General features: G+C 57.0%; 1 protein-coding gene across 1 annotated transcript; it reads right to left on the bottom strand.

Annotated features, from left to right (window-relative positions):
• Positions 1-248: 248 nt before the first annotated feature.
• Positions 249-10786, bottom strand: LOC111159680 (protein tyrosine phosphatase, non-receptor type 6). The gene is made up of 17 exons (XM_022522252.1): positions 10746-10786; positions 10638-10646; positions 10426-10548; positions 9998-10192; positions 7171-7360; positions 6896-7012; positions 6676-6789; positions 6430-6526; positions 5950-6029; positions 5629-5778; positions 4001-4132; positions 3721-3875; positions 1617-1684; positions 1359-1510; positions 1170-1261; positions 655-775; positions 249-441 (listed from the first exon to the last, which is right to left on the bottom strand). Exons 2-16 carry the CDS (start codon positions 10643-10645, stop codon positions 661-663), a joined length of 1788 nt encoding a protein of 595 aa, XP_022377960.1. The 5' UTR covers position 10646; positions 10746-10786; the 3' UTR covers positions 249-441; positions 655-660.
• Between the last annotated feature and the right edge of the window lie 2551 nt (positions 10787-13337).

Below are 13337 nucleotides of genomic sequence, written 5' to 3'. Positions count from 1 at the left end.
ATCAGTCTCCACGTTAAAGGAGAGACTGAGGAGCCCAGCCCTTGGCCACACTCCTATGTTAAGCAGTGTCCAGAACAGGGTCTGACTGTGAAGGCTGAGCTTTAATGTACGCACGTGTGAAAACACACACACACACACACACACACACACACACACACACACACACACGCAGGGCTCCCTGCTCACCTCCCTCTTTGTCCCCTTCTGAGCCCCTCCCATGCAAGCATTCAGAATTAGAGACCCCCACACACAGTAATCCTAAGGGCTTTATTTACAAGAGTAAAGGGCCCCAGCACCGCCTGAGGCCTTGCTGGGCTATATACAAGTCAGGAAGAGGGAAGTAGGGACGCAGCCATTTAAATTACAATAGAATGGGGGCGGGCTCTTAGGTTCCGGCTGTGGCTTGGTCCACGGAGGCCTCTGCGGGGATCAGGCCTGAGGCTGCAGAGAGAAGGGAGTAAGAGGGTGCCTGGAACCCAGAAGGGGTACAAGAAGGGTCTGGAAAGGCTGGGAAGATCAGGGTGAGGTAGTTGCCACCCCATCCCACCAGGGGAAAGCGCTGGATCCAGGGAACACTGGGAGCAGGGCAGGCAGGAGCCCGAAGGTTGGGGGTTGGGGGAGTGGGGCAGGGAGGGGGGGTGGTGGGGAGCGTACCCTGGCTCACTTCCTCTTAAGGGAACCCTTGCTCTTCTCCTTGTCTGCCGACCTCTGCTTCTTCACCTTCTCCTCCTTCTTGTTCTTACTGTGCAAGTTCTCATATACGTCCTCCTTGTGTCTGCAGGTGTGGTGGGCAAGTGTGTGGGGGCAGTTGGCACAGGTCAGGAGACAGGGCCGGTGCCCCAGCACCAGCAACCCCCTCTCTCCCCCCATTTCACAGATGAACAAACTGAGGCCAGGAGAGAGGAGAGCAGGTCACAGTCCTTTCACTAGACCAGAAGCTCCCTGCGGGGAGCGGCTACATCTCCCACATTAGTAACACCACCGGTGCCCAGCACAGGCCCCACAGAGAGGGCACTCGAGAAATACTTGTTCACACAGGTAGGAAGAGCCAAGCTGGAACTTGAACCCAGGCCTCCCTAACAGTGGCCGCTGTGGTCTCTGGAAAGGGAAGGCCAGGCAGGGAGGAAGGACGGGCAGCTGCGGGGAGGTGGCAGGCAGGGGTCACTCACTTGGAGGAGGTGCGGGAGGCCTTGGCATGGGCATTCTTCATGGCTGGGGGGTAGGTGATGTTCCCGTACTCTGACTCCCGGCCCTTCTGGGACTGTGGGCAGAGGTGGGGTGGAAGGGCCATGGTCCCAGCAGCATACGGCAAGACCCGCAACCCCCCAGCGCCCTACCAGGCCCTGCTCTGCACCCACCTGCATGACCTCCAGCTTCTTCTTGGTAGTTTCAATGAACTGGGCGATGGCCACATAGATGAACTTGTACTGTGCCTCTGTCTGCACCATGCCCGAGCGCTGAGCCCGCACCATCTGGATGGTCTTCTGGATGTCAATGTCACAGTCCAACCCTGGGCAGGCATGGCAGTTGGACCCCAGGCCCAGAAAGGGGTGGACACCAAGGGGCTGCTCACCCAGCCCCCTCTCCCACCTGCATCCCCCAGAAGTCACCCTCACCCTTGGTGGAGATGCTCTCCATGAGCATGTCGATGACAATGATGGTGCCCGTGCGGCCAATGCCTGCGCTGGGGAGGAAAGGGGGTGCCATCAGAGGCCCAGGCCACGCCTCCCTGGGAAAGGGGAGCCCCAGCCTTCAGCTCTGGCAGAAACAGAGGCTCCAGCAAGAGGAGGTGACAGTCCAGGGTCACCGGGCACACTAGCCAGAGGTAGAAGCTGGCCAGCTTATGCACCTGTGCTCAGCGCTTCAGCCCAGGGATCTGTGGGGGGGCCTGGCTCTCCAGTGCCCCCAGGCTGGATCCCACCCCCTCCCCCACGCCGCTCCCCCTTTCCTTCTTCCCAGCACCTCACTCCCCTACTTCCTGCTTCACTTCCTCATTGCTGGCTGGGGGCTACTCCCTACTCTGGAAGATCTAGGACCCCCCCCCAGCCCCACCAGCATCCTGCCTGCCCCCCCAGGCACCCTGGGTCTCCCCCAGCTCTCTCCCAAACCCTTGGCCTGAATGAGGCCTTCCTTGCCAAGCGCCCCCCCCACCCCGCAATCATTCAAAAGTTTTATTTAGAGCTTTTAAGAGGGTTTTGTTTCTTCAGACCCTGAGGACAGGGAAAGGGCAGCCTTCCAGGCAGTAGGGCACAAAGAGGGCTGGGGTGAGGAGATGGGGAGGTGTGGAGGCACTGTGAGGCATGAGGTCTCCCTTCTTTCCTCACCCTCTGCCACATCCTGGGGCACACAGGTCCCGGGAACCTCAGGATCCCTCAGAGACCCCAGTCCTGCCTCTTGGCAGAGCTGCCAGGCTCATGGCCTGAGTCGCACTAATTTCAAACCCAGATTGTCAAAAATAACCCCCCCTTACCCACTTCCTTCCTGTAACATCTAAATAAAGGCCATGGGGATTTCAAGAAGTAGTAGGGGAGTAGAAGGAGGGTCCTTCTTAATGATGGGCCTACCCCTGCCTGCAGAGCAGAGTCTCTTAGATGACAGGCAGGGGGCACCCCCAGATTCAGCCCACCCAGCCCTGCCCCAGGACTAAAGTCACTGGTGGGAAGAAGGAAGATGCGTGAGGCCCTCAGCCTGGGGTCACTGGAGGGAGTGGGAAGGGAAGTAGATGAAACAGGCTCCTGTTTCCCCATTCCCTGCCTGATGTGTTATTAAACCATCAATTGCTCCCATTTCTGGAGAGATTACTGCATTCCAGACACAGGGACAGGGTCTCAGTGAATCCTCACAGCAAGCACAGGAGATCCTGAATTTACAGATGAGGAATCTGAGGGTCAGAGAAGTGAAGTAATTTGTCTGCAATCACACAGCCAGTGAGCAGAACAGCAGGAGTTTAAACCTACTGGTTTCTGTCCAGGAACCTGCACCCACAGGGTCCCATCGACCCAGACCAGGCCAGCTGGGTAGGCCCATCTCCAGGACTCTAACCCTCAGAACTGAGGGGCCCCTCCACTCCTCCTTGCTGCCCACCCCCACCACCTAGCAGGAACAGGGGCTCCTGATCATGAACTTGATGGAGCTAGTAATGCAGCTGCCCCTCTGGGAAAACATCTCCCATCCCTGCACCACCCTGGAGGCTGAGCTGGACTCCCTAGCTGGGAAGGCGGTGAGAGAGAAGGCTAAGCACCCCCAGGGCTACAGATTCAGAGAAAGAAAACGTAAGGAGCCACACTGACCCCAGATGGAAGGTGCCAGGGCCAAGAAGAAATACAGGCTGAGTAAGCCCGTGTGAGAAAGCAGGAGCGACCGGGACCTAGGTCTGTTGTGAGCACCCGCGCAGACTCTCCCACAGGCTGGCTAGCAAGTCGCCGGGGTGTTTGCTCATCTGTATTCAGGAAGGTTGGGGGAGGTGGCCCATGCAGTTAAGTCTCTACAGAAGCCACCGGCCCCCCACCCCAGGCAGAGGCTCCATCAGCAAGGTTGCTACAAGCTAAGTTTCTGCCTTGGGTCTAGAGCCATCCAGGAGCCCGGAGGCTGTTGGGATCAGGGGGAGCACTGAATGCGTGAACGGGAAATGATCATTTACAAGAGCACATGGCCCTCAGTCCCCAGTATTTCCCAGCCAACGATTCTTTTGATTACTACTGCTAACCTCATTATTCTCACCTGCAGTGTACAATGATGGGTCCTGCTTGAGGCAGACTTTCCTGCCGCTGGTTGATCTGGTCCAGGAAGCTGAGGACACCCCCAGGCTCACTGGGGACCCCATGGTCAGGCCAGCTCAGGTACTGGTAGTGCCAGATCTCTCGAACCAGGTCCCCCTGGGCAGAGCGCATGGGGCCAGTGCCCTCTGTTCCCACATGTCGCCCCATCCCCCACCCCAGCGGGCAAGAGCAGATCCAAGGAGGGTGTCCTGGGGAGCAAGGTGGGGCTAGAGGACACTCACATTCTCCAGCGGGGAGACATGTAAGGTCCGGAGCTTGTACTCCGCTGTGTCGTGTTCCCTGCAGTTGGTGACCACATAGGGTCCGTAGACGCGCTGTGTGCCCACCTCTGGCCAGTATGGGACACACTTGTTCTGCAAAGGGAGGGTGGAGGTGAGGATGTTCAGGGGCCTCTTCCAGGCCCTTTTCAAGGTCCTGTGTCCCCAGTGCTGGCCCAATCAGCTGGATGAATGGATGAACTGGCCTAGAATCCTCGGTGGATCCGGTCCTGGCTTAGCCACCAACAGGTGGTGAGACCTGACAAACCCCTTGACCTTACAGTTCACTCAGTAAACATGGGCTGGTGCAGCCTAGCCCACAACGAAGACAAAGACGCAGCCTATGCCCCTGCGCCTCCACCATCCACAGAGAGACAGGAGAGCAGGGGAAACAGAGCCACTGGGGAGCATGGCAGAAAGGGAGGGACTAATCCTCCCTCTAGATTATGGAGGAAATCAGAGGTGGCTTCACAGAGGAGGGAGCGTTTGAGCCAGGGGTTCAAAAACAAGGAGTCTGTCAGGCAGAGATAGTGCAGAGAGAGGAAGTCCTTTCCTAGCAGAAAGTGCGCTCGTGCGAAGGCGTGGGAACCTGAGGCAGGCGGTTGCAGGGAAGCCACCAGGCCTTGAGGGCCGGCTCTTAGAGTGGGACTGGATCCTGAAGACAACTGGGAGCCACAGGAAGATTCTCAGAGAAGGCACAACCTGACATAGTGTGTGTGCTCTGCGGGGGACCCCTCTGACTCCAGGGGAGACATGCTGTCAATGGGGGCAGCCTACAGGGAGGGAGTCCGGGCTGGGCAGCGGGGGGAGGGTGAGGGGCAGACTCCAGAGACTTAGGAGGCAGAGAGGACAGGAGGGCTGTTGCTAGGATGGGGATAGGTGGGAAGGGGCATATTGCTTTGAGACACTTTAAGGAAGAAAGCCTATTTAAAACCTGGGTCTGGGGGCGCCTGGGCAGCTCAGTCTGTCGAACATTTGACTTTGGCTCAGGTCATGATCTCAGGATCCTGGGATCCAGCCAGGCATTGCATCAGGTTCGGAGCTGAGCTGCGAGTCTGCTCTTCCCTCTGCCCCTCCCCCCGGCCCCACTCACATGCTTTCTCTCTGTGTCAAATAAATAAAATCTCTAAAAAAATTTTTTTTAAGGTTTTATTTATTCATTTGAGAGAGAGAGAGCATGAGCGCGAGAGGGGGAAGAGCAGAGGGGGAGGGAGAAACAGGCTCACCCCTGAGCAGGGAGGTAGATGCAGGGCCGATCCCAGGACCCCAGGATCATGACCTGAGCCAAAGGCAGATGCTTAACTGACTGAGCTGCCCAGGTGCCCCTAAAAAAAATCTTTTAAAAAAATAATTAAAAAAATAAAACCTGGGTCTGGTGGTCAGGAGAGCCCCAGGTTGGAAGCAGGGATCTGGGAGACAGTGTGTACCCAAGATGGTCTCTATGCCTCAGTTTCCCAACAAGGGCTGGACCTTGCCCTCTGAGGTTCCTTTCTGCCCTGGCACCTGGATTCTCTTTGGTTTCATGGTGATGGGTGTTACACCCTGGGAAGGAGGGCTGTGGGGGGTCAGGGGCACATGGGACTTGGCCTTACCCGGCCCTTCTCCACCTCTCGGGTGGTCATGACGATGACGCGGGTGTTCTCCTGCCATACCATCTGCCAGAAGTCATTGACCGTGGCCTCCAGGCAGCCCTGGCTGGCGATGTAGGTCTTAGTGTTCTCATCGGGGCCTAGCAGCTGATTCTGGAAGCAAGTGTAGAGAGCTGCACCCCGGGCCTGTGGGCCCCCGCATCCCCACCCCCCTCACCACCTAACTTGTTGGCTGTGCCTACGTGACTCTGGATCCAGTGCCCCTGTGAATGGGGAATCCCCAGGCCCCAGGCTCTCCTCCCTCGACGAGCAGGTACCACCAACCTTGACATAGTTGGCATTGATGTAGTCGGACCCAGGGATGTTACTGTCACGTCCCTGCAGGATCACTCGGGTATGGTCAACTGGGAGTGGGCGGGGAGGAAACGAGATGGGCCTGGGTCAGCCAGGCACTCACCAGCCCCTGGGGCAGACCCTTCCTAAGCTCACAGGCCATTCTTGTCTCTGAGGCCAGGAGGCTGTCGGAGCACTGTGGGCAGTGCTCCGACAGTGGGGAGTTGGGGGGCAGGGATGAAGGTTTCAGAGGAAGGAGGATGGTGGACATGGGGTGTGGGGAGGCTCCACTGCATGGGGCAGAGGCTTTCTGGAGGAGGGGAGGCTGGGTGAGGAGGTGGAGCCTCCTCGAGCTGGGGGTAGAGACTGTATGAGATGGGGGGGAGGTTGGCTCAGGGAAGGGGAATCTCCTGGGTGACACTGCCTGGGAAGGGGGAGGGATGGAGGCTGCCCCAGGGGTAGGGTACTCACACGGGAGAATGTTCTTGTAACGGTTCTTGCTCTTGTTCTCTGGCCTCTGCCCTTCTAGCCGCTGGTGCAAGTTCTTTACCTCCTGCTTCTGCAGACTCTGAGGGGCGAGAGGAGGAAGGAAAGTGCTGGCCCCTGGAGGGACATCCACGCCCGGAGGGAAGGTGGGGCAGACCAGTGTAAGGGGTGGGGAGAGAGGGCATGGGGTCTGGACCCCACACCAGTCACTCTGATGGCCCCACCATGCACCTCAAACTCTTCCCAGAAGCCAGCTTTGGCTGTGTCCTCCGACTCCTGCTTCTTGTTGAGTTCCAAGACCCGATTTTCAATGTCTGCGGCATTCACCCGAGTGGCATAGTATGGCTGGGCAGGGAGGGGCAAGAAGTCAGCGACTTGAGATCCCAAAAGCTTCTGGGTCTGCGGGATCACTCAGGAAGGGGAAGGAGGCAGCCAGGCCCGGCCCTCTCACCTGCCGCAGGTAGACAAAGGCCCCTGAGGCCTCCTCGATCCCTGTCTTCTTGAAATGCTCCACCAGGTCTGTGAGACTGTCGAAGGTCTCTGAACCACCCACAGTGTACCGTCCACCCTGAGGGATGCCAAGTCAGGCCATTCTGCGCGATCTGAGTCTCCCTCCCTGGACCTCAGCCTTGGACTGAAGCCCAGGCTGACCCACGCCACCACCCCTGCTCTGGGTATAGACGGGAGCCCTGGCAAGAGGCCCTATCAAATGCTTGGCTGCCTTACCTCACACATGACCTTGATATGAGTGACTCTGAGCGGGGAGCCTGGGCCAGCCTTGGGCTGGTCGCTGAGCACAGATAGTACAAAATCTCCAGGCTGGCTGAGACTCTCACGCACAAGGAATGTCCAGGGCTCCCCCTTGGCCTGCAGCAGTGTCTCTGCCTGCCCCCCAGACATGTGACCATGGTACCACCTAAAGAAGGCAACATAGGGGAGGGACACCTAAGCCCAGGGGCAGACGCTGAGCAGAGATGTTCACAGAGAGGGACAGGGCCAGGCACTGTGCTAGATGCTTTCAAATCCACCACGATATTTTTTAAAAATATCTTTTTAAAGTCATCTCTGCACCCACCGTGGGGTTCAAACTTACAACCCCAAGATCAAGTGGCATGCTCCTCCAAATGAGCCAGCCAGGTGCCCCTCAGATCCACCACGATGTTTAGGTCCATTGCTCTCACAAAAATGCTGAGAGGTAGGTACCATCCCATTGTACAGATGAGGAACCTGAAGCTTATGGATCACACTGACCCAAGGCCCTGAGCTGATAGGGAAGCCTTGGGAGTTCTAACCAGGCCTGCCTCTGAGAGCATAAGACAGAGGCAGAAAGGCAGGCTATACCCAGAAGAATTGTAGGGGAGAAACCAAGGAAGGGTCTCAGAAAAGCCAGGGCTGCACTAGGAAAAGAGGAGGGAGACCAAGAGAAATACAGAGGCCAAACCACAGAGAGCAATGGAGATGGGAGTCACAAGAGGGTCACAATGGGGACAACTCCCCCTGGGTACCAGGGAAGACAGACAACCCTGGGGGTTGGGGGACGGGAAACAGTGGTGGGGGGGCTCTGGGGTAGCCCAGAGATGGAGATGAGACTGGGGCTTGGAGGGGCTCAGAAGGGCAGAAAGCAGAACTAGGACCTTTCCCCGAAGCACACCCCCTTCCCAGGAGGAAACTGTAGCCCCACAATGCCCAGCCCCACAGGAAACCACGTGATGGAAAAAACACAAAACTCCTTCTGGGGAGAGAGTGAGAAGTGAGGGTGTGAGGTTTCCTCAGCCCAGGGACCAGGGGAGGGGGCATTTTCCAACCGCAGGGATGGGGGGAGGTGGGAGGGGCTGGTCTGTCTGGCCCCAGCTCACTCTTGCCCTGTCCAGAAGCAGCACCTGGCAGGTGGGGGAGGTCACCCCATCCCACCACTCAGGGATAGACCAGAGGTCCCCCCACCCCCACCCCGCAATGGGGAGGGGGCTGACCCTAGTCTCCCTGGCCCAGGATGAGGAAGTTTCCATGCAAATATCAGGCTGACCACAAGCAGAGAGCTAGCCATTGGCGGGACAAATGCAAATTTCCTCTGAGGAGGAGGGGCAGCAACTAGGGCAAGGAACACAAAGGGAGGTATGGAGAAAGCCTCCCACACAAAATCCCAGGGTCAGGGGTGAGCCGGGCATCCTGGCATCCTGGCCTGGGGAACCAAAAGGGCCTCTTAGAGTCAGCTAAACCTTCACCGCTACCTCAATCCTTCCCTCTCCCCCAGCCACCAGCTCTGTCCTTCTCCTGCTTCTCTGGGCCTCAGGCTCCCCCTGGGCAGTGGGGGGTCTGCCCAGCTTCTCCTTCCCTCTTCAGCTCCATCCATTCCTGCTCCTCCTCTAGGGCCTCCATCAACCCACCCTGTAGCAGGGCAGATGCTGACTTTGGGCAAAGAGGAAGAGAGGACACGAAGAGTTTAAGAGGGCCTGGGTGGCAAACCCCCATGAGTGTGGCAGGCAGGGCAGAGGAAAAGGGCAAGAGGGAGAGGATACCAAGCAAGGACCAAGAAGGGCCACCATGAACAAAGTCACCCATGCCTGGGCCTCACTCCTCAAAGAGGTGGCTTCAAAGGGAATGGACCCACGGCTTCATGCTGGCTTGGATAGTGGCATCCAGTGGCCACGAGGCCCTTACCTCAGCCTCACCCAGTTCCAAATTTTAACCAGTGACTGGAATAAAGATGTGAGTTGAGCGGCGTGCCTCTCAGATAGACTGAAACCTGGCAGAACCCAGGGTCACCATCATGACAACAATCAACACACACATACAGGATAAGGCAAGTTGCCTTGGCCCCAGGAAGGTGAAAAACAATGGCCCTGGAATTATTCGGCTGCCCTTCACTTTGATGGAGCTGTCTTTGGGACACAGCCGCTAAAAGAAGCCACCGTGTGATCCTGAGGGTCCTGGTCCCCCACCCCCACCCATGCTATAGGAGACCATACGTGCTGCGGCCTGCCCAGTCCTGGGGACCACGTCTTTGGAGAGGGACAGGAGGGAGGAGGGCAACGCCTTGAGTATTACCTGGTGCCCAGGTACCAGGCCCCTTGCACGCGCAACCCTGTCACACAGTTTTCCACTGCTCCGTGTTCTGGTCAAGGGACTGGTCAAGCCCCATGGAGCCCCCACAAGCAGACCCATCATCACCGCGCTGCTCAGACAAGACATTAAATGTCCTCCTGTACAAGTCCCTGTGCCCCTCCTCAACAGCCTCTCAGTGAGAGACCATTTACAGCCAGGCAGATTCAGCTCCATAGAAGGAAGAAGAGCTTTCTAACAACAGAGCTGGCCTACTACCAGATGCAGCCACTAGGCCTCTGCATCCCCAGGAGGGCCTGGGGCACCAGCCGACTGGGACCCTGGAGAAGGGCAAGGCCATGGCCCCTGCTTTCTCAGGGGGTTGAGGGAAAGGGGTGGGAGATCCATCCCCTGAGACACGGGCCCAGGATCATGTGGAAGAAAGGGGCCTGCAGAGCACTGGGAAGGCAGTGGGGCGGCCCTAGCAGTGGGAGTGGGCCAGCAAGTCCCTCACCTCTCGCTGGTGGGGTCGGAGCAGTTCAGCGGGTACTTGAGGTGGATGATGGTGCCGTCTCGGTCCTGCAGTACACCCTGCTGCTGGGTGTAGTACTCCACGAGCTCTGTCAGCGTCGCGAACTTCTCCCCTCCATACAGATCATAGAAATCGCCCGAGTTCTGGATCCGAATATGGGTCACCTGATCCCCCACCCTGCAGGGCACCCGGTGGTGAGGCCAGTGGGTGCAAGAGTAGAGGTGGGGACATGGGGGGATGGGCTGGGGTGCGCACACACACACACAGAGGGATGGGATGGGCACAGACAGACACAGGGGTAGGGGACACATCAGTGCTGGAGTGGGGGGCCAGGGGAGCAGGCACTGCCACGAGGGAACCAGGAATGAGGTGCCGAAACACTTGCCCAGGCTGGCATGGAGGGCCCTTACCTGACGGAGAGGGAGAAGTCCCCCTGGTTCTTGCGACTAGGCCGAGCCAGGAAGCTCCCGTGGACCCCGCGGCCCTTCAGCAGGGTCTCGGCGTCCAGCCCGCTGAGGTCTCGGTGAAACCACCTGCAGGCCCCCCGAGGAGCAGTGAGGAGATGGCCCTCTGGCCGCAGGGTGCCCCTGCCTCCCACGTCCCGTGGGTCCCAGGACCTTACCTCACCATCCTGGGGGTGCAGGGAGTGAGGTGAGCAGGGCAGTCCTGGCAGGCCCAGCACTCTGGGGCTAATGGCTCAGTGCGGCTTGGCTTGGAGCGCCCAGGCCACCTCACAGCCCTGGCCTCCTGTCCCGGTGCTGGGGCTGCCACTCCACAGCCCGGGGGCAGCCAGCAGGGCGGGGACAGGAAGGGGCGCGGCCGACCCCTTGGGGGAACTCACTGTACTTCTCGTTTTAGAGCAGAGCAGAAGAGACTGCAAAGCAGGGTGGCAGTGGGGGTTGGGGATGGGGCCCACTTCCCACACATCTGCCATCGGATTCCGGCAGCATGGCACTCCCAAGCGTGACGACACACGGAATATGGACACAAATGTGCCTTGCGCCCTACTGGCGAAGGCCGTGCTTCATAAATGTGAACCCACACGGTCACACGCCATCTCTTCTTCCTCCGCCCTGGTCCACACTCCACACTCATGATGACGGTGACAGTGACGAGTCTCATTTCATGGAGTCTCACTCCATGCCAGGCACTGTGCTATGATGTCACTGATGTGCCTTAGCCGATTTATTCCTCACAAGAGCTCTGAGAAGCGGGTGCCTCTCTCTCTCCCGTCTACGGATAAGGAACCTGACGCTCAGAGAATGTAGGGAACTTGCCCGGGGCTGGCCGTTCGGTACGTGGCAGCTCTGGGATGTCACCCACACACTGGTTCCCAAAGCCCGTGATTTTAGCTACTGTGTGCTGGCCCTGGGGGCTTCCAAAAACAGAGGCTGGGAGCTCAGGGCCACTGGGGGTTGCAGGGAAGGGGAGACTTTTTTTTTTTTTTTAAGATTTTATTTATTTATTTGACAGAGATTACAAGTAGACAGAGAAGCAGGCAGAGAGAGAGGAAGGGAAGCAGGCTCCCTGCCGAGCAGAGAGCCCGATGGGGGGCTCGATCCCAGGACCCTGGGATCACGACCTGAGCCGAAGGCAGAGGCTTTAACCCACTGAGCCAGGCACCCCAAGAGGAGACTTTCTAACAGCCAAGGCCAAGCAGGTGCTTACAAACCATACAAAGGTGCTCTCACCTCCCACGACACAGATATCTGGAAGAGCCGCTGGGACAGAGGGACGGACAAAATGACCCCCACACAGCTGTCAGACTCACACCTTTTCTACTTCTTGTCCCAAGTTTTTGTCCCACCGTGCCCTAGCCAGGCAGTGGAGGCAAGGAACAGAACTCGAGGGGATGCAACTCTAGGGAAGCAGGCGGGGAGTAGAGCTGCCAGCCCCCTCGGTGCTGTCCACCCTGTGCCTGAGCCATAGGCTCTCCTCCAGGGGCCTGCTCTGAATCAGCCAGAGCTCAGGACTCTGACCAGGGGCCTGTCCCCTGGGGGCTAGGGACTGAGGTCCCTGCCGTGGCTCATATTCTCGGGGCTGGTTGACCTTGAGAGCCCTACACACCAAAAGCTTGTGATGCTCCCCGTGTGTAATTCCTCATACAAACACAAACACTACCAAACCAAAACAAAAGAAAAGCAACCCAACCAAGGATACACAGAAAGCTCGAATCGGTGGCCTCCCCCCCAGGGAAAGAGACTAGGTGGCTGGGGGAGAGATCTGGGAGTGACATTTACTTCTCCCTTATACCTGTTTTATGTTTTTTAGGATTTTATTTATTTGTCAGAGAGAGAGAGAGCACGAGCATGGGGAATGGCAGAGGGAGAGGGAGAAGCAGGCTCTCCGATGAGCAGGGAGCCTGATGCAGGACTCAGTCCCAGGACCCTGGGATTATGACCTGAGCTGAAGACAGACACTTAACCGACTGAGCCACCCAGGCATCCCTATACCTGTTCTTTTTTTAAATTAGAGTTGACACCCAACATGACATTAGTTTCAGGTGTACAACATAGTGATTCAACAAGTCTACGTGGTATGCCACAGCTCACCATGGCACAATTACCACCTGTCACCATCAACATTATTACAATACCACTGGCAAGGGGCGCCTGGGTGGCTCAGTAGGTTAAGTATCTGCCTTCACCTCAGGTCATGATCCCAGGGTCCTGGGATAGAGCCCCAAAGTGGGCTCCCTGCTCAGCGGGGAGCCTGCTTCTCCCTCTCCCTCTTCCCCCTGTTCATGCTCTCACTCTCTGTCTCTCTCAAATAAATAAATAAATAAATAAATATATATATATATATAAACAAATAAACAAATAAATAATCTTTTTAAAATTTTTTTTAAATACCACTACCTTCCCTACACCATGCCTTTCATCCCCATGGTTCATTCACTCCATAGCTGGACATCTGCACCTCCCACTCGCCTTCACCCATTTTGCCCCTCTCCCACCCACCTCCCCTCTGGCAAACCATCAGTTTATTCTCTGTGTTTACGGATCTATTTCTGACTTTTGTTTGTATAGTAACCCCTCAATCCATCCCTGTTGTCAAAAATTGCAAGATCTTATTCTTTTTACGGCTGAGTAATATTCCATTGTATATGTACCCCACATCTTCCTTACCTATTCATCTGTCAATAGACACTTAGGTTGCTTCCTTATCTTGGTTACTGTAAATAATGCTGCGATGAGATAGGGGTGACTCTATCTTTTTGAATTACTGTTTCCATTTTCTTCAGGTAAATACCCAGTTGCGGAATTCCTGGATCACCCGGTATTTCTACTTGTAATTCTCTGAGGAAGCTCCATTCTGGTTT

This window comes from Enhydra lutris, unplaced genomic scaffold (assembly GCF_002288905.1).
Source record: "Enhydra lutris kenyoni isolate GAN:26980312 unplaced genomic scaffold, ASM228890v2 scaffoldscaffold69, whole genome shotgun sequence".
NCBI lineage: Eukaryota > Metazoa > Chordata > Mammalia > Carnivora > Mustelidae > Enhydra > Enhydra lutris.
Note: the sequence above shows the minus strand (reverse complement) of the source record. Positions and strands in the feature narration are given on the sequence as shown.

What these genes read in the sequence shown, in the direction of transcription:
- LOC111159680 (XM_022522252.1), bottom strand. An exon ending in TCAATGCCAACTATGTCAAG is followed by an intron (nt 5,779 to 5,949) that starts GTTGGTGGTACC and finishes ACTTGCTTCCAG; the next exon opens with AATCAGCTGCTAGGCCCCGA. An exon ending in ATGTCTCCCCGCTGGAGAAT is followed by an intron (nt 3,876 to 4,000) that starts GTGAGTGTCCTC and finishes CGCTCTGCCCAG; the next exon opens with GGGGACCTGGTTCGAGAGAT.